Source organism: Colletotrichum paranaense (genome assembly GCF_030867605.1).
Source record: "Colletotrichum paranaense strain IMI 384185 chromosome Unknown Scaffold_3.1, whole genome shotgun sequence".
Taxonomy (NCBI): domain Eukaryota; kingdom Fungi; phylum Ascomycota; class Sordariomycetes; order Glomerellales; family Glomerellaceae; genus Colletotrichum; species Colletotrichum paranaense.
In genome coordinates, this window is record NW_026848961.1 from 3,326,256 (window position 1) to 3,345,721 (window position 19,466).

General features: G+C 52.9%; 7 protein-coding genes across 7 annotated transcripts; 2 read left to right on the forward strand and 5 right to left on the reverse strand.

Moving 5' to 3' along the window:
* Positions 1 to 281: 281 nt before the first annotated feature.
* Positions 282 to 2,321, reverse strand: CPAR01_04707 (uncharacterized protein; the record flags this gene model as incomplete). Its single annotated transcript, XM_060488987.1, has 1 exon — positions 282 to 2,321. The coding sequence occupies one exon, from the start codon at positions 2,319 to 2,321 to the stop codon at positions 282 to 284; it is 2,040 nt and encodes a 679-aa protein (XP_060353193.1).
* Positions 2,322 to 3,284: 963 nt separating this feature from the next.
* On the reverse strand, positions 3,285 to 4,349 carry CPAR01_04708 (uncharacterized protein; the record flags this gene model as incomplete). The annotated part of the gene is made up of 1 exon (XM_060488988.1): positions 3,285 to 4,349. One exon carries the CDS (start codon positions 4,347 to 4,349, stop codon positions 3,285 to 3,287), a length of 1,065 nt encoding a protein of 354 aa, XP_060353194.1.
* A 1,823-nt stretch (positions 4,350 to 6,172) lies between these two features.
* On the forward strand, positions 6,173 to 8,247 carry CPAR01_04709 (cytochrome P450 52A11; the record flags this gene model as incomplete). Its single annotated transcript, XM_060488989.1, has 6 exons — positions 6,173 to 6,422; positions 6,547 to 6,767; positions 6,837 to 7,023; positions 7,080 to 7,601; positions 7,664 to 8,109; positions 8,176 to 8,247. 6 exons carry the CDS (start codon positions 6,173 to 6,175, stop codon positions 8,245 to 8,247), a joined length of 1,698 nt encoding a protein of 565 aa, XP_060353195.1.
* A 1,022-nt stretch (positions 8,248 to 9,269) lies between these two features.
* On the reverse strand, positions 9,270 to 10,079 carry CPAR01_04710 (uncharacterized protein; the record flags this gene model as incomplete). The annotated part of the gene is made up of 1 exon (XM_060488990.1): positions 9,270 to 10,079. One exon carries the CDS (start codon positions 10,077 to 10,079, stop codon positions 9,270 to 9,272), a length of 810 nt encoding a protein of 269 aa, XP_060353196.1.
* A 723-nt stretch (positions 10,080 to 10,802) lies between these two features.
* Positions 10,803 to 12,401, reverse strand: CPAR01_04711 (phosphotransferase enzyme family protein; the record flags this gene model as incomplete). The annotated part of the gene is made up of 2 exons (XM_060488991.1): positions 10,803 to 12,158; positions 12,219 to 12,401. 2 exons carry the CDS (start codon positions 12,399 to 12,401, stop codon positions 10,803 to 10,805), a joined length of 1,539 nt encoding a protein of 512 aa, XP_060353197.1.
* Positions 12,402 to 13,401: 1,000 nt separating this feature from the next.
* Positions 13,402 to 14,855, reverse strand: CPAR01_04712 (glycosyl transferase group 1; the record flags this gene model as incomplete). Its single annotated transcript, XM_060488992.1, has 2 exons — positions 13,402 to 14,373; positions 14,430 to 14,855. The coding sequence occupies 2 exons, from the start codon at positions 14,853 to 14,855 to the stop codon at positions 13,402 to 13,404; spliced, it is 1,398 nt and encodes a 465-aa protein (XP_060353198.1).
* A 2,176-nt stretch (positions 14,856 to 17,031) lies between these two features.
* Positions 17,032 to 18,958, forward strand: CPAR01_04713 (cation efflux family protein; the record flags this gene model as incomplete). Its single annotated transcript, XM_060488993.1, has 3 exons — positions 17,032 to 17,861; positions 17,920 to 18,138; positions 18,187 to 18,958. Coding segments are annotated over 3 exons (1,821 nt in total), but the record flags the coding sequence as incomplete, so codon positions are not given.
* Between the last annotated feature and the right edge of the window lie 508 nt (positions 18,959 to 19,466).

Below are 19,466 nucleotides of genomic sequence, written 5' to 3' on the forward strand. Positions count from 1 at the left end.
TGAGTGATACATAAGTTCCGTATTCTCGAGGTCCTGGTTGCCATGAGTTCTTCTCTCTCGTCTATCGCAACCGCGCCACCACGGTTGACATCTGACGGGTATTCTGTGTACAATAGTGTCAATCTCGACATAGATTTTCATGCCCAGCCGCGACTTACATCACTGATCGGATACATTAAACTTTTAACTACTTATCCAAGTACTTCGACGCACAAAATTCGAGTGGTTGTTATGCTTAACTTCTGAAGTCATCAAGTTCGCTCTTCAATCTCCGAGCCAGGTTACGATCTGTGGCCATAGGCAGAAAGCGGGAAGCTCTTCCAATCCGTCTGCCATGAATGCCTCGCTTCTGGTCCGCTGCCTTCAGCTCGCGGCCAGATTTCGCGGAACACCTCGTGCAATAGGCCTTCTACCAAGCCAGGTACCGTGCCAGCTGTAGCTCTCCAAGTGTTAAACTTGTCCCCAACCAATAGGGCAGACACCTCCGATCTATGATCGAACCTATGGTCGCGTCGAACATTCCAAGGTCGACCAAGGATGCTGCAGAAAGCTTTGACTTCTTGCCCTTTCCCCTGCAGCTGTCCCGCCCACGACCAATCGTCAACCCGTAACTCTAGCTTTTCCAAGTTCTGATGCTGGAAAGTTCCTCCCTCTGTTGAGATGGCGTGGAAGATTTCACAAGCCAGCGTCTCATCCACCGCAACGTTGATGAGTAGGTCCCGGTACTCTTCTCGATAGTTTGGGTTCAATCTGTCCACAGCAGCATCTCCAATAACTTCCCCAGGCGCCACAGTCGCTGATAGAGATAGTGTCCTACGGTCCTGCGGAAACTGCCATCCTCGTTGCATAGGCATGAGACGTAGAGATAAGTTTCGAAGTCGTCGCAATTTACCGAGCGCCACGTAAGTAGCCATCTCTTCTTCATCTCCCCTGGAGCGCCGCACTCTTATGGCTAGGTCCTCGATCAAGGGCCAACGCTGTGCGATGAGAGCAATGACCTGGGCGTTAAATGGGTCTGTAGTATACCGGTTGCTCTGCAAATCCAAAGTTCGCAACGCGAAGCTACAAGACGGGCTGAACAGTTTTCCGAGATGAAAACTATTCCAGCCAATCACCTCCAGCGTCCAGAGCTTCGTGCGTCGATCGATAAACTGCGTGATCAGTCTTTCTCGCTCGTATTCCGGGTCGTTCATCGAAGACAAGTTGAAGATGTTCAAAACCAGGTTCTTGAGGAATGGAAATGAGTACGTGTCCAAGAGTTCGAGCCCTTGTGGGCCCAGAGGCTCTGGCAGTCTGAGGATTCGTAGAGCGTCAAAGTCAATGAAGCGCCCCCATTTGCAAAGGAGGCTGTAGTCTGACAACTGCGGATCCCATGTTAAGTGGAAAGTTCGCAATGACTTGCGGTGTTGCGGAAAGCATGAATCTAAACCCTTCGCGCCGCTCCAGGAGATCTCATGTAGCTCATAGGGGGAGTCCTGAATAGAGTCGTATGCGACGCGCACTTCCTGTAGCCCTGGTGCCGTCCTAGTAAGCATCCGCATCACGGTCGTATTGAGCTGGTTCACAGCTGGATAAAGATGAAAATGCGAGCAGTCGATGCTGTAAAGGTTCGGAGAATGCACAAGTTCAAGTTCGTATTCGTCAGGACGTGAATCCCGTAGAGAGAGTAGGTTGAAAGTGGGGAGATGAATTCTGCATCTAGGGTGGTACTGTTTCAAGGTGGCGAACAGCGAGGGAGGGAATTGAGTAGGACATGTGAAGAGGATGTCACTCAAGTTCGACAGTTCTTTGATGAGCCTGGCCATTGGTGACCAAGCCGAACTACTATCGTAGGTCCACTGGCAGTTGGCATATCCTTCCAAATAGTCACGCGCACCCACTAGGTTGCAATCGTCCATCTTTCTTGCGTCGTCTTCAGCCACCTCGGCGGCAAACATGCGACCTTGTTTCCACCCGGACTGACGTGAATCGTAACGGTTCTCTGTCAAGTAAGGGCCGTTCGCATAGTCCTTTCCGGGTGTCGGTGGCTCGCCCCAGATGGAGATCTGGCGCACTTGAGACAAGAGATCGTTTTTGCGAAGCATTAGTTCGCAACTCAGGGTATTGAGGTGCAGGCTGTGCCAGACGCCTGGAAACTCGTCATCGTCAAGGATGAAATCGATGTTGCGGACCAAGATGCCTATGGCAGCGTCACGGCATGTCTTGTTGACCGCAGAGAACGAAGCGAGACTTGGAGCGCGATCGTCATAGTATAGAATCTCGCAGATGTTGACTAAGAGCTCTCGCGGTAAGGTATCCAGAGTCCATTTGAGACGAGACATCTTTGCAGATTGAAAAGGCGATAGTTAAACTACTCAAATGACACACGAAACAGATTGCGACGTTATGGACAAGATATCTGCTCTAAAGGGAGGCAAGTTTTGTTTGGTGAAAAAATGCGACATGTACGTACGCTGAATCAGATTAACCTTCTTCCATCATACTTATGAGGACGGACGGCGCTTGGCCTAAATAGGTTAGCCCCAGCATTCGAGGTTTGACTTTGATCAAGTCACCTACCAAGTACCAACCACCTGGTAGGTCGCCACACCGCCAGAAACCACAACTTAAGTGCAGCAAGCTCATCACTTTACGACTCAAAAGTAGGACAGTCACTCTTCAGAACGAATTGAAGACTCGCTGCATTTCTTTCATTGAAGCAAAGGGTCTATCTAGGCAAGAGTTCGTATCCGCAAGAGGCGTCATTCTGGCATGCTATCGAGGCACAATCAACACGCATACGAGGGTCAAAAACAACATCAACACTGAGGGTAGACAACTATCACCAGAGACAAAAGTAAATAAGGTCCATCCAGGATTCGAACCTGGGCCTACGGAAGGTCCTGAGAATCAGAATCCGACGTCCTAACCAACTAGACTAATAGACCGAACGAAGCGAGATTGAAACCCACTGGTTGTGTGGGCTTCGGGAGCGCTTCCGCAATCCAAGTTTGATGGTGGATAGGCGAATCGGAATTGCAGCTATGGCGGAGACGGGGACAACTGTCAATCCACATGAGATCACTTCAGATAAGCCATGACATAGTCTTTTGGTCCTGTTAAGTCAGTCGAAGCTTTCTACATCAACTAGATCGACTTCAAGCAGGGGGTGACTATGGTGGGTGCGTTCATGATGACAATAAGGGTTTCGGGATTTCGCATGAACCTAGCTACGTTTTCTATGCTAAGGCGCCTTATACACCATCGGAGTTCGCGCTGTGCAGGCCAACAGGATCTAAATTATCTCATGCCAGAAGCAAACCGATAGGAGCCGGTTGCTGCAGTAAGATACTAGGTCCAGCCACGACCGTATCCAACTCAGGAGCCCCCGGACAATCTGCCAGCACCGCAATAATGATTCCCTTGGTTTCGAACTCGGCTGGAATTGTCACGTTAACGAAGTCGCCAGCTGCCCATTCGGATACATCAACCGATACACTGGTGTTCCCTACGCCGTGGAAGAAAACCGCGTAATAGCTCTTTCCATCGACAAATTTGGGCTGATCAGCCGCGTTGGTGAAGTTGAACGAAACTTCGGACCCTGGAGCAATAGACTTCGTCCTAGTCGCGGCCGACATAGCCGGCAGGTGCTGACTCGGGCTGGGATACTCCGGATTTGCTGACGGACAACTTCCCGGCACAATAAAGGCCTTTGTAAGATCGAGAATCTCGTTGGCGTAGGGGAACACGGTATCGCTCGGTCCAGAGAATGGGTTAGCCCCCCAGACATCCAGCAACGACCATGTCTCATGCCTCGACTCTACTGTCGCAATAGCCACCATGGCGCCGCGCGCAGCTTCGCTCTTAGGTTCCTGGACCAGACCAGTCAAGAAGGCCATGCTAGCGACTTCGAGATAAGTTGTCAACGCCAAGAAGCTCGTGGCGTCCACAAATGGGTACTCGTATTTGCATGATCCCGGCTTGACACTAGTGTTGGAGATCTGGTTCTGGAAGATGCGCAGATGTCCAGCCTCATTATTTCGGATCTCCGTGATGCGATCATAAGTTGTGTTCGGGAAGCCAGCAGCGACGAAGGAGGAAGTGTTGAAGGCTTCAACGCCTTGTTGGTAGAAGCTGAAGATGGCCCACTCGGCTGCCAAAAGATTTTGCCAGACTTGGTCGTCCGGGCCCGGATCTCCCGATGCTGTAGAGAGGATTGGGGCAGTGATATTCCCGGGGAACGGAGGTGCCTTGCCCTTGTAGTCGCTAAAGAGAGTCGACTGTCCTGGGATGGGGCCATATGTTGGATCAGCGAGTTTCTGAGCTTCGGGATCCGGTGTTGGTGCAGCTATGGCAGACAAAGGTAGCATTGCTAGGCATGAGCCAAGTAGCATTGAGTGGATAGATGTCCGCATATTGAGTAATCGGAGGTGAGGAAGCGTAGGTAAGAGAGGTGTGGCGTAAAAGTTGCTTGTTTACTACCGCAGAAGGTGATACTGTAAGAATGACTACATGATGGTCAATGGAGGTGTGTCGAATTTATATAACTTTCTCATTGAGCTCATGGCTAAGAAAGATGTTGTCTTCCAAATGATTTCGGCACTTTCGAGGAAGATCTCTCCTTCAATTCGACGTCAGATTTGATGTCCAAGGTGACAACTTGACTTGCTATCATTAATTCTTAGAGTTGATTGGATCACGATGCAAGAGTCAACGGTCTAGGAGCTGTCAAGACTAGCTGTAAAAGGTTGTATTCTCGAGCTCAAGGCCGGGAAGCTGGATAGCCTCGAGAAATGCTACTATTCGGGAATGGTTTCAGGACACTTTCAGCTTTAGCTGCAAGCCTACAGTGCTAAGCCTTGCCAAGCTAGCGGGACGAACGCTGATCTGCTTTGCCCATCTTGGTCGGGCTCATTCGACTAGGGCTTATCGTCCGGCAAGCCGGCACACATGACGCAGGTAGACGGCGAAGTCGCGGTTCGGCCTCGGCCAAAGTTGCGGCACAGTGTGTCAACAAGGGAGAGGTTAATTGTGACGAACATGGGCGGCAGTGACTTTGGCCACTGCCCATCTACCCCACCATCCAGTCACTGGCGTGGGCGCCCACTGCGTCTAATGCCTTCTCGTGAGCTTCTCGTTCAACACTTACTCGACCTGGTCCTGCAACTCACAAGATATGATGTTGGAGCACCGTTCTGCGGGTTTGCCGTCTTGTTTCGCAACGAGGGCCAATCACCTCCATCATGCTTGCAAATCGAGTTCTTGTCGCTGGTTCAGAACAATGGAAGAGAGTCCAAGCTTATGAACACTCAGTTTCGCCCACTTCACGGGCAAATATCCCTTGGGGGAAACAAAGTGGATTGAATCACGCAAAAGACCAAAGATCTCCAGTTTTTCTCCAAGAATACGGAGAGACAAAAAACGTTGATTGGCAAGAAACTGAGATGATCCCTGGCTAGATATTACTCCTCACTCTCTCGACCCCATCCAGGCTGTCACCCACTTGCTACCCGGTGGGATACGGGATTCCGCTGGGTGCCTTTGTCAGCCATTGCAATCTATGTACAGTACATACACAGAGTGACAACACCTTTCACAAAAACGAGATAGCCTCGGAGGTAGGGTCGGCTCCCCCACCATCGGATCAGATAAGATGCATCAGATTAGATAAACTGGATCTGATTCGAGGAGGTGCATCATGTACGAAGAGTTTTCAGTCTTGGCATTACGCTCAATTAACCGTAATTAGCTAGGGGCGGGCAGCATGAAATAGCTCGACCTTCCCCCAGTGGACGGTGATGGGCTGTTCCGCGCACCCATTCAATCCACCCCGTCCTCCGGATGCCACACTACGCAGTACATGTAGTCTCGCGGGCCGTCTTGAGTGCTGAAGATTTGCTGAAGAGGGAAAATCTGCGGATCCCCATTGCGACATTCCGTCATGGTGTACTGATGGCCTACCATACTCCGTACAAGCAAGGAAAAAAATAGGTTTACAAGGGTGGTCAGCAATATATACCGGCCGTTCCCAGCCCTCGTGAAAATGGCGCACATCTTCGCGCGAGCGAAAGTCTGAAAAGTCTGGGTGGTTTTGTTTACTTTCTGTTTGGAAAACTACGCTTCGGTGTTCCTTCTCACGATCTAGAGGCTAGTTGAGGCGGTTTCACCCCTCAACCCCCGCGCGATCGCAAAGATGGCTCTCCTCAGCTTTGTCACGTCGCAGAATTTTGAGAAGCTCAGTGTCTTCCTTCAATGGAAGCTTCTCGTGTTGGCCGCGATCCCCGTTGCCGTGGTATACTACTTCAGACGGACGAAAACCACACCGGGTATCGACATCAAGCAGTACTCTCACTTCCCGCAGCCTGAAGAGGCCGACCCAGTGAGGGGTCATTGGCCGTGGATTGAGAAGTCCGCCGGTCTGGGTGATCCTAGAAGGGCTTTTGGTACGTTTCAATCTCGGAAATCAGTAGTGAGGAGGTCCTGGCGGCGTTGCAATTGGATCACGTTGCGGCTTTTCGGAAACGAGACACAAATTTTACGACGTGCTAATGCTTTGCGACTATGTAGATGAGATTCTCTACGAACAGGCCGAGAAGCTTGGATTCCCTCCCGTTTTGCTGGTGGACTGGCGACCGATCGAAAAGTTCCTTATTCTTTTCATCCTCGACAACGAGGTTGCCGAACAGGTCACCAAGCCCTCGAAGCAGTACAGTACTAGCGTGCCGAAGCACCCCGCCATCCAACATCTGGCCCCTCTGGTCGGCGCACGATCTCTCGTAACGACGGATGTAAGTCCATCGCATGGTGCTGCTGTAGTTAGGTAGGATCGTGAGACTGACAAGACGCTTGCACTTTAGGGTGAGGAATGGAAGGGACTGCGAAAGAGAATTCTTCCCGGCTTTGCCCCATCACATCTTCTCGGTCTAGTGAAGGTCATCTTGGATAAGTCGGAGACCTTTATCGAGCTTATGGAGCAGAAGGCTGCCACTGGCGAAGAGTTCACTATTGACGAGTACACCACAAACCTGGCCTTCGATGTTATCGGTGAGTTTGAAAAGACACCTACGGAATTTGGAGTGTGTACTCATTGTTAATGCCAGGCATTGTCACTTTTGATATGGATCTGAACGCTCAAATCGAGGGCAAGCAAAGCGAGGTGTTACTTACATATCGCGCCCTATCGCAAGCCTTCAACAAGCGTATCCCCGGCAAGAACTGGATGCGCGAATACTTCACCGAGAACGAACGCACCATCAGACGTCTGGACAAGAAGCTCGACGGCATCCTCAAAGAAGAGATCAAGAAGCAGCACAAGGAGCTCCTGGCCGGTGCCGACACCACATCCCGCAGTGTCGCCACCCTCAGTTTACAAGGCATTGACGTTCTGACCCCCGAGATCCTCCAACAGACCAGCGACACTCTCCGCGGTTTCCTCTTTGCCGGCCACGACACGACGAGTATTCTCCTGCAATGGTGCTTCTACGAGCTTCACAGACGGCCTCAATCTGCCAAGGATCTGAAGGATGAGCTCGACGAGGTCTTTGGCCCGGATCAGAGCCCCAAGTCTGTCATTGAGCAACTCAAGGGCCCCGAAGCTGGAAAGCTTCTGGCCCGCCTGCCTTGTAAGTTCAAGATCTCTCCACATCATCTCTACCCTCGGAACAGCTAGCTAACGGCCGCGCAGACACCGACGCAGTCATCAAGGAAGCCCTGCGCCTGCACCCTCCCGGAACAACAGCCCGCGTCGCGCCCCAAGGATCCGGAACGACCCTGACTCTCCCCGACGGACAAAAGCTGGTCGTCGACGACCTCTGCGTGACCCCCAGAGCCTACATCATCCAACGCCACCCCAAGATCTTTGGCGAGACCAAGGACGACTTCATGCCCGAGCGCTGGCTCGGCGAGGAGGGCGCCAAGATCCCGGACAGCTGCTTCAGACCCTACGAGAGAGGACCTCGTCGGTGCACCGGATCCGAGCTCGCCAACTTGGAAGTGCGCATCATTCTGGCCTGCATCGCGAGATACTTTGAGTTTGTCAAGGTCGGGCAGGGCGAGCTGGACCTGGATGAGAAGGGACAGCCCCAGCTTGACGAGAAGGGTTTCTACAAGACGAAGTCTGTCATGTTCTCTGTGAGTAGAACCCCACTGCCCTTGCCATTGAGACGAGCTACTTGTACTGACATTCCCCCTCTATAGACTCACTTGGTTACCGCTAAGCCTGTCGATGGCATGAAGGTGAAGGTCCAGATCAAGGGGCAACAAGCGTAATCTCTCTCACATGATACCACCAATGAACCAAAACGCAGGTCCGGGATACGACGACTCGACGGTCTGACGCGTTTGTCTAGAGACGGCTGGTGGGGGGTTATCTGGGGCCGTCGTGCCCCATTTCAAACCCCATCTACCTTGTATCATAGAGAATGCTTGACCCTGACGACGATATGTTGGATGCGATGAATGTATATAGACGTTAGTGTGTTTATGACGCTTCTGGAAGAATGCTTGACTGGAACGTTACCGTGTAGCATAACATTGTCATGATCCGCGGCTCATTCGACTGTCGTCAAAGGAAACATATTCACTAAACAGACTCTCTGGGCCAACCTTCTCCGGGCGAACCCGTCATGGGTCCGGCACTTGGATTCGCAGCCTGTTTCTCTCGCCCACCACGTCCATTATTACAGAGGGGTTGGAGGGGTAGAGGGGCATTCTGCATGGGTCGTCCGTTGTCGGCGAGCTAAAGCGGACTAATGCAAGTAGATGGGGTCTGCAACGTTCCCATGTCTGGTCACTGCTTTTATGGAAAGTTATGCAGGCCCGCTCGCTTGTGATAGCGAGCGACGTCGATAGCTTCCACAAGCTAATTCACACAGTGCTTGCAATTTGCTAGCTGGGGCTCACGATCATGCATTCATCGTATGAGCTTCGGGCTCGTCTACGTGAACGGAATGAGAAGTAAGTCGACATCATCCCTCATAATTGATTTCAATCGTGTTCGCAGAGTTGGCATGTCACTTTGCAATAACAGCTGAAGAAGACAGTGAATGGTGTGTTGTACCTTCAATTGCTAACCTCTGAGGATGGTATGTGTATTCTGGCTCTCCACGAAGGTTAAGCAGAGGCTTTACAACTCTACTCTCCATGTCGACAATCTTGAAAAGTTGCCCGCGACTCCATATTATCTCCGATGATTCCTCACATCTTCCTCCAAACCGGCCACTTCCAACGGGTATCAACCATATCCAACAATCTCTGCAACTCTAGTACTCAGAACCCAAGGCTCAAAGCCTCTAGTCCATAGTCTCAATTGCCAAACCCAACGCCGCCATAGTATGGTCGCCAAAGGCATCATCCATAGGAACGCATTTGCAGACGCCGTTGCCCCAGTTGAAGATGGAAACGCCCTCCTCGTACGGCGGCAGCGGCTCGTCGGACTTGGCTAGACGGTCGTCCTTGTTCCCAAAGATGGCGCCGATGGAAACGCAGCGACAGAGCCTGTTTCTCCAGGAGAATACGCCAGGAGTCTTGTATTTGGTGTCTCTGGGTGAAATCTGGGTGGGCTGGGTTTCAGGGTCGACATCGTAGTCGCTGGTGGCGCCGTTGCCGCTGGGGTCCGACTTTGCGGCTTCTTCCTCTTCGCGTAAGGTCTTCATGTCTTTCGGGGAGGATGTTGTAGATGACTTAGGTGCCTCTATTTCGACTGGTTTTTCCAGCTCTTTTGAGAAGTCATATGCTTCGGAAACAGTGGCTGGCGAGGAACATGAAGTAGAGGCGGTGGCGGTAGGTGAGGTGGATAACATAGTAGGTGTTGCCACAACGTCAACAGCGTCATTGGCACTATCACCACTACTCGCAGTCCGCTTGACGATGATAACATTCGTCTTGGGAAGCTTCTTAATTGTGACTGAATCTGAGCCGGCAATGGCGAGCAGACGCTTGAGGTCATCCAGGTCGTTGTGGAAGAACATAACATCGCCGAGTTCTACCTGCTTGGTGTTGGTGGTGGTGATGCGGCCGTTTGCGTGCTCTTCAGCCTTCTCCACCTTATCGAAGAGGTTGTTAAGGAGCATTCCGGCAGGAAGGAGGTCCTTGAGCTGCATTGTAGCGGTGGTGGTTGCTTGTCTTGATAAGTGGTGATTTCTTGGGTTGTTGACTTCAAAGGCCTTGAGAAGTAGGGTGTGAATGGAAGACTGGGTAGTATGATGTATGAACTACGAGTATGATGATTAGTGCGAGGCCTTGGAGGGATGAAGACTGGCATCGGAGAAGAAGAGGAGTCTTGTACACTCCATGAACTGGACGTAGCCCGTACAGGTTCTTTCCGGAGATACAGTTCCATGGCTTTTGAAAAGCTAAAGAATCGCAGTGCTGAGGATTCCACGATGCTGGAGAACCCGGTCATCCAAGGTTGAGCAAGTTTCTAAGCCTCGAAAGTTGCGGACCACAAACGGGAGAGGGCGCAATGGCTCTCAGGCACGAAGCCATGATGATCGTATATAGGTAGACTTCAGGGTTCGGTCCTTGCTATCCAGAACCCTTAGGGATATTTCGAGAAAGCCACGTTATGCCCAAATGATTCATAGTTCCATTGATTTCACCACCAAAACAGTTCTATTATATCATAGTAGTGGCAATGGCAAGACTTCATCACGGGTTTCCCGTATCATGGTTGCCAGTCTAGGCGTCTAAGGAAAATGGCTGTGGTATACCCGAGGAAACGTGCGAGCCACAAACTTAGTTACTTAACTCTGAGGAAGGGAGCCAGGTTCATCAGATCTACATCTTCCCTGATCTCCAAAGACACTAGGCCTCCAGATGATCAACTAGTACTCAAACCCCTCAAGACACCTAACAAGCTCCCTCTCTGCAACCGCCCTCATCCCTTCAATCTCCTCCCTCGTCTTCCGCCTCAACATGACAGGATGCTCCAAAGCAAAAGGACACGCCAGCGCCTCCAGCCTCCTCAACCCATCCAGCGCAGCCATGCCCCTAATCTCACTAGGCCGCACCGCACCTCTCTCCCTCAACGCATCATCCCACGCTCGAGCCGTCGTGAGCTGTCCCAACGCTTCTTGCGGTAGACTCCCCCTGATCCCGTCAAAGTCGCCCGTCAACATCGCTTTACCGAGCAGACCCCCGCTGAGATCCGGATCCCGCCCCGTGCCGCCGCCCGTGTTGCCGCCGACGTCGCCTAGCGACGTGAAGAATTCGTGACAGGGGTGGGAGACGAAGGCGAAGTCGAAGTCGAGGATGGAGGTGAGTTTCTTGGTGGTCGTATCGTAGAGGGTATTGTTCGTAGCTGGTAGAGGAATGTCAGTAAGCTGGATCGGCTTGACGACGAGACCAGACTTGACCGGGGCAGTAAATAACTTACTAAGATCCCCGTGAATGAGAGCCAACCTCCCAACATCAACCCCAGACCCATCAAGATAGCTCTCCAGCCCAGACTCCAAGAACCGATCAACACGCTCCCGCACACCGTTCGGCCTCCACCCTTCCAGTGCCGGACTCGCATCCGCATCCTCCAGCCGAATTGCCAACCTCGCCTTCCAGAAATCGCTATATCGCTCCCAAGGTCCGCCTTTAACCGTCGTCATCGCACCACCCACGATTCTTCCCGCTTCGTCAATCGACAGCCCCCCGTGGGACTTCACACTCTTCGGCAAGGAAACCCTCTGGATCCCCGTAACCAAATCCGCAATCTGGCCCAGCACATCGCCCTTCTCTCCGTCGTTCATGTCGCGGAAGACGGTATCGAGAGGCACGCCCTTCTTGAACTCCATCAGACTCCACCCGTAACTGCTGCTGCCACCATCGCCCGGCACCCCCGCCTCCATCCCCGTGATCTCGGAAGGACGATAGGGTCTCCAATCATACAACGCCGGCACGAGCCCCGCAATCTCAGGCTTATACGACCCCAAACCCTCTCGCGCGAGGTGAACCGCCGCGACCTCGTTCTCAACGCGGTTGTCTTGGACTACGCCTTCTGCTTTCGGGTTCGCGATGCGCATCACCACAGTAGAAGTGCCTTGCCCAGTGGGAGGCTGGGTGTACGGGCGGCGGCGTTCATGAGGGATGGAGGATGGTGTGAGGGGCGCGGAGAGAGTGATTTTGTAGATGTAGTTGTTGTAGGCGAAGGGTGCTGTTTCATCGTAGTCTATGGGGGTGATGTCGACGGGCTTGAGGGGGTGTTAGATAGAGGTGGGTGATGTAAGGTAGGAGGGAGGGGGGTTTCTTACTTCGAGGCCGTAGCTGTGGATGACGCTCGTGACGAGGTTTAGGCGTTCTTCGTATCGCTCGTGGTTCATGATGTATGGTGAGCGAGATGAGTTCGAGTTGCGGGATAGAGTGAATGCTTTGGAGTAAGGTGATGGTTCGGCCGGTGTTGATACCTCTCGACCAAGGCAACACGAGAATCTCATGGCTTCTTTAAGTATATCCCCAAGTGAGACGACTCCATCCAATCCTCGTTACACCCTTGCCCAAACAAGAACAGTTGACTCATAAATCTCAGAGAGGAAGGAGTTTAATGCTTATTTCTCATCAAATCTTGTCTTTCTTGTTTTTCTTGTCTTTCTGTTGCAAGTTTCAAGGAACCGCAGGAAGCGAAACGATAAAGCAAACGCAAGTCATCATCGAAGCTTTCCACACATGGATGAACTTAGGGCCTTGCCGCTGAGATGATGCTGAGCTAGACAAATCGGATCAAGTCCGAGACCACTAGACATGTTTGCTCCATCGGCCGCTGATCTTAGTTCAGACCATGACATGCAGCCGTAGACTTGCCATGATCCCTGCTAGACCTTTGCTGCCTGGAGGTCATGTCCTGAAAACGTTGCAAAGCACGCGTTTCTGCCTAAGCTGTGCCGTAAAGATGCATGAGATAGCGTTTGAAGTCGTTGAACCCAGGGACACACACGGGAGACATTACGAAGTATGCGCCGAACGTCAGCTCTCGGCGGTAAGAGGAGGGTGATGGAGAGGCCGTGGTGGGTATGCCCCGCTAATAGATCGGCTCAAATGGGGACTCGCCGGCCCGACCTCGGACGCGGAGGGTCCGGGGGCCATCCTTGCCACGAGCTGCCGCGCGAAAACTCAGGGCCTGCCGGTTACGGCCTTGATAAATTAATACAGCCCCACATTGTCCAACAATCACTGGTTTCGTGGTGTAGTTGGTTATCACGTCAGTCTAACACACTGAAGGTCTCCGGTTCAAGTCCGGGCGAAATCAAACTTTTGACTTCTGGAAGGCTGTCCTGCTTTTTCCGACCGTGGGGTGAAGTTTCACTATCCACGTTGTTCTTATCATGTAGTACGGTGGCATCCCGATATCCATCGTCTCGCTGTACACACGTTTCAATCACTTTTATGCCTACTAGCTTGTCTCTATTTTTTCTGGTTATGATTTGAATAACCTCCACCTCAGCTATCAATTACACCCACGATCCGCCCAACGACGCGATCCCACTCCTCATCCCAGCGTAAGCTTCCCTCCTTGATGGCTCCCGCCTTCAAGGTCTTCAGCTCGTCCTTGCCACCCTCACTTAGAAGCCTGATCAGAACGTCGGCCAGCTCAGTAGCCGTCTCAAATCCGCACCCATTCTCACCCTCCTTAATCAGCTCGCCGAAGCTCTCATATGCCGAGTAGGCAGCCACAGGTAGCCCCGAACCAAACATGTCAACCACCTTCATAGGTAAATCAACACCAGAGCTGGATTTGTGGAGGCAGACACCGAGGTCGGCGCATGAGAGCAGCGTGGCGTACTCGCGGGTTGATAGCCACGCAGTCAAGATGGTGATGCCGGGGAGCTTACCCTCCAGGCGGAGGTTCTTGATCTTCTCCTCGTACTCGGCCTTCTGAGGGCCCTTGCCGGTGATGATGGCCAGTATCGGAGGTCGGCCAACGCCGGTCTCTGTGACGGCCTCTTCGGGGTGCGCGTAGGCCACCAAGGCGTCCAGCAGCAGGCCGAAATCCTCGTCGGGGGTCCATGATGTGCTACTGACAATGAGACGAGTGGTCCCGGCGATGATACTGTCGGCAACGTCCTTGGTCTCCTTGAGATGCGAGAGAAAGTCTTGCCGGGCTTTGGTCGATGCGATGGGCTGGAACACTTCGGCTGGCCGATCGTGCAGGGTGAAGATGGGCTTCTTGTTGCTATACGGCTTCTCCTTGAGCTGCCGTGCCATGGCGTCGGTGACGGTGAGGTTGGCCGTGGGGACTACCCTTCCAAAGTACATCTCATACTTCTTGTAGAGCCATACCAGAGGGTTCTTCTGGCTGCGGCCGGTGGCCATGATGGACCAGCCATAGTTGTGCCAGTCAATTAGCAGGTGGCTTCCTCTCAGGAGGGACACGAGCAAAGCCAGATGCAGCGTCGGGATAGAAGGAGGGTTCTGCAAAAAGTTAGACTGTGGATTCCACAAAGTAACGGCTCACTTGCCTGAATGACAATCCATCGAGCTGGGGGTGCAGTATATGCCAAAACGTAGAAGATGGAATAGGCTTGCCAGACAACTTTGGCCGGCTTATTGATGAGAAATGGCAGGGTGTTCCATTTGAAGACGGTAGGAAGAGGTGGCAATGGGTACAAAGCCACTCTTTCATTGCCAACGAGATCCGGATGGCGGGCAGTCTCCTTGTAACCAACGAGATCGACTCTACCGCCGTGCTTCATGATACTCATGGCATGGTACTGCATGCGAGGGCTCCGGCCTATATCGCCGAGGACCAGGATCTGGATGTGGTCATCCTTGGGGTTCTCAGCCGCATGGTAGCGAGTGGGCAGCAGCTTTGTGAGAAAGTTGATGCCGAGAGCAGCGACAAGAGTGGTGCAGATGCCAGCGATGACGGATAACACGAGAGGTATCAACGACATGTTGGCGATGTGCGACAGCTCGGCACCAATGTAGCAGGGTATTGACGGCGTAGGCCAAAGTGAATCTTTGTGTCTCCGTTGCCGTGAGTTGTTGAGGTGAGAAATGCGGTGGAGTTTGGGGATGGATTGTCAAGGCCTCAGATGTGGTGGTATCGGTCATGCAAAGTATCCCGTCCTGTCATCTGAAGTTGCAATCAACAGCCTTAGCGCGTGCGCGCATGGAGAGGTCCGAGTTGAAGGCTGAGCGGTGGGGGGGGGGGGGGGGTGTCCGTGAGTTTCGCTGAGTATCCTTGGAGAGGGAGGGGAGGAGACACGAAGTTGAAGTGTTTTGGTAGGTAGCAAAAAAAGGCCAAATTGCCCAGACTTGCGTGACCTGACGATGGCCTCGTGGGGAACAAATTGGAATCGCGAGAGGCCTACGAAGCTTCTTTACTGGGCTAGACTCGCACACCTTCCAAGACTTTGTCCTTGTTGGCGCCTTCCAACTTGGGCAGGCCTTTTGGGATGTTGCAACGGTGGCGCCAATGAGGGGCCGATGTGGGCGCCATGATTTGATAAGCACGATAACCGCGATAACACGGTGTCACGTGGAGAAACACGCTGAGTACCTACCCAAGGTACCTTAGTCAAGGTAAGGTACCTAGGTACACACCCTTCTGTTCCAGTCTCCTCGATAACCTCGCAACTGGATCATCAGAAAATAAGGTGATGAGGTGCGGCAGACGGTAGCTTCATCACTCTGCAGATCCCCTGCGTGGGTCTGGATCACGATTCACCAATTGTCTAAATTAGAAATCTCCGAACGAGACTTTTCGTCACCCAATTAATGGAAAACCAGCTGCTGCACATGCAAAACCGACACAGACCAACTCAGCCTCAGCACAACAAGAGAGAAGAAAAGACCATCATGCCTGTCGACTGTCTTGCCTGTGTGCCTGTCACCCGGCGACATCTGAACTCCTCTCACAGGCATTGGCTTGGCCCAGAAAACATGTCGCAACGGGGCTGGCCGCGGATAGCATTAGCAAGTGTTAGCCATCAAACCGCCTTACCCGCGACCGTCCCATCAGAGATTATCCGCCCAGACATGCCAGGCAAGCCAGGATCGAGGGTATTGCGTTGTCTTGCTCTTTGCTGATCCGTATTCATACTCTATCCCCTGAACAGCTTTATGCAGCTGCCCAGTGCCCCTCCTGATGGACAATTGGATGGCATCTTTGATGTGTCACCCAGCGAATCACAGACACGACCGCCCTCCTCGACCTGCACCTTACGTACCCGGCGCCCGGCCTCTCCCCACACGGAGAAATCTGCAGGGGTTGACGGCTGGATTCCCCTTTAGGTTCAGGTCCCAGAAGTCCACGGGTGCGAGAGATTCATCTGAAAGATTGAAAGGAGGCAGCACCCGACATGCCATGCGTCCCGATGGTTCAGCCCAAAAAACAACAACAACAACAATAACGCTGCTCCATCCTCCATCATCCATGCTGGCATCTGCTGGCCCATCCCGCCTTTTTGACGACCTGCCGTACCGATACCGATACCTTGCAAGTGGAGGCTTAGGTTGATTGCCTCTGGGAGGTAGCATCGAGGACACCCTTATTGTTCCTCTTCTTCTTCCTCCCCTCTGCATTCAATTCCTTTGCTCCCCTCCCCGCTCCTCCTTTCAGCCACACTTGGTCCTCTTTCATCTTATTAGATCTCCAAGTCTCAGCATTCGACAGCACAAGCGAACCAATCCATTCGTATCTGTCTACCTACTCTCGCCGCTTCCAGCATTGTCTGTGCGAGGCGCCGGCACGTCCGTCGACGATCAAATCTCCCGTCCCCCTCCAGCGCTCAGCGTTGAACTGCGGCGCGCAACGTCATTGACGGGGCGACTCCATTCCGGCCTTTTTAGCCTGTGCAGGTCCCCTGAACCACCACGCACCGCCATCAACTGCCAGCTCCAGGTCTTCTCAAGGTACACTGGCCCGAACACACACACGACTCTTGCTCCATCATCTTCCAGCTCCACGGTTCTGGACGTTCCACGACACCTCAATTGCGACGCTTTTCAACATCTCGTACCCGTTGTCGACCTGTCTTCGACGTACCCCAGAAAAAATTAGCGGATGCGGATAACGTCCGGCCCATGACTCAGGTTAGCACGAGATAGGGGCATCTTCGAATAGATCCCGACGCAACGGGCCCTTGGTGGAGAGGCGAACGAAAACGACCCAACGAAAATACGACAGAGGGGACACTACACAGGCCCTTTTCCTCGCCCATCCCCGCCGATACCGACACCGACAACGATCCCAGTCCCGGGTCCCAGACCGACCGACGACCGACCTCGACAACGCGCGCCGCGGTCAACATGGCCTCGTCCTACGCCTTGCCATCCTCCGCTCTACCGCACGCTCACCATCACCACATGCACTCCCACTCCCACTCGCCGCCGTCCCTTCACGCATTGAAGTCGACAATGTCCACCGGCGGGCTGCACTCCCACAGCCAGAGCCAAGACTCGACCGGCAGCAGCCACGCACATAACCACGATCATTCACACAGTCACAATGGCCACGCCCACGGCGGTCACTCACATCACCGAGCGAACTCGAGCCAGTCGTCCATTCCTCGAGAAAGAGCGGCGCCTCGCTCTCTCGCTTCAATGGATGGCTGGAAGACGGACATCACACCGAGCGGTCGTCAGTTGTTGACGCCTACAAATGGGTCCTTTTCGGAAACGTTCCAGCCTCTTGACGGCGCAATGACGATAGACGAGCATTCTCACGATCATCACGATCACGATCATTCACACTCGCACGACCACGCTCATGGCGATTGCCATGGCCACGACCATCACGGCCATTCACACGCCCACAGCCACAGCCACTCCCACTCTCACGACCATGCGAAGCCGTCTCTGTTTACGAGGGTTCTCCTGAAATATACGCCGGCGGTTCCGGTCCTCCACACCATTCTCGTGGAGAAGGACTCGAGAAGAATCTTTTACTTCATGACGTGAGTCGGACTACGAAACACTCCACCTTGAATATCACTGACATTCTGGTTTTCGCAGTCTCAACTTTGGCTTTATGGCCGTACAAGCGTTTTACGGCTACGTCACCGACTCGCTCGGTCTCCTCAGCGACACGATCCACATGTTTTTCGACTGCTTTGCCCTCTTTGTTGGTCTTTGCGCCGCAGTTACTAGCAAATGGCCTCAGAGCCAGCGATTTCCATTTGGGCTTGGAAAGATCGAGACGCTGAGTGGTTTCGCCAATGGCATCTTGCTGATGTAGGTTTCCCAAGCTGCAGCACGAGTCACAACGCTGACAAATGATAGGCTTCTTAGCGTTGAGATTATCGTGGAGGCGTTTGAGCGAATTTGGGAAGGTCAAGAACTTCACCGATTGCGGGAGCTTCTCATTGTTAGCTTCCTCGGCGGTGTCATCAACCTGCTGGGCCTTTGGGGCTTTGGACACCATCACCACGGCCACGACCATGGTCACGGGCACTCGCACTCACACGACGACCACGACCACGGGCATGATCATTCGCACGGAAAGAAGCATAGCCACGGGCACTCGCATCATAACGACAACATGGAGGGTATTTTTCTGCATGTTCTGGCCGATACGATGGGAAGCGCCTCCGTAGTGCTGTCGACAATCTTGACGTACTACACGGGCTGGACGTTTTGGGACCCCTTGGCCTCTTGCGCCATTGCGATCCTGATTTTCCTCGCGGCGATTCCGCTCATCAAGTCGTCCGCGCGCAACCTACTTCTCAATATCCCCGACGACATTGAGTACAACCTGCGTAATACGCTCGCGGGGATTTTGCAGCAAAAGGGTGTTGTCAACTACTCGGTGCCCAAGTTCTGGATGGACCACCGGAGCAGCGAGGACTCAGGGGACAAGCTGCAGGGCATCGTGCACGTCGTGGCGGGGAGAGGTGCGAGCCTAGACGAAGTACGGGATCGCGTGCGGGAATACCTCTTGAAGAACTCAATGGACATTGTAGTCCAGGTTGAAAGAGAAGGCGACGGCAGCTGCTGGTGCGGCGTTGGAAGGTCGACGGGATTGGCCACGACACCCCTCAAGAGGGCATTTTAGAGAAGCGGACAACCGACCCCCTTGACGACGATTTTTGAGATATTGGCAATCCCGGACGAACGAACGAAGCGGGAGTGAGAGTAGAGTGTCTGGTCTATTTTTCTTGTGTTTCTTCTTCATTGACTAGACAGCGGGACAGAAAGCGAAGACGAACCGCATAGAGGCTTGGTGCTAGAGAGACCCCCGATTTTGGAGACGGGGTGTTACGCGGTCGGGCTCTTTCTTCTTCTTCCTTCTAGGAGTCACGGAACGTTTATACATCAGGCAAGTCGCATCACGGAAGGCATTGCGAAACGGCCATTCAAGGAAACATTTTTTGTATGAGTAGAAGAAGCAAGTGCATACACATGGTTTTGCGCGAGGGGTGGCGATGGAGAACATGGAGAACAAAAAAAACTTGATACCCTTGAGGCTAAAGTTATTGCGCACCTATCTTACTTGATGAAATCTGTGAATGCTCCGCCGACCCGAGATGGCCTGTAAGAAGTATGCTATACGAGCGTGTGAC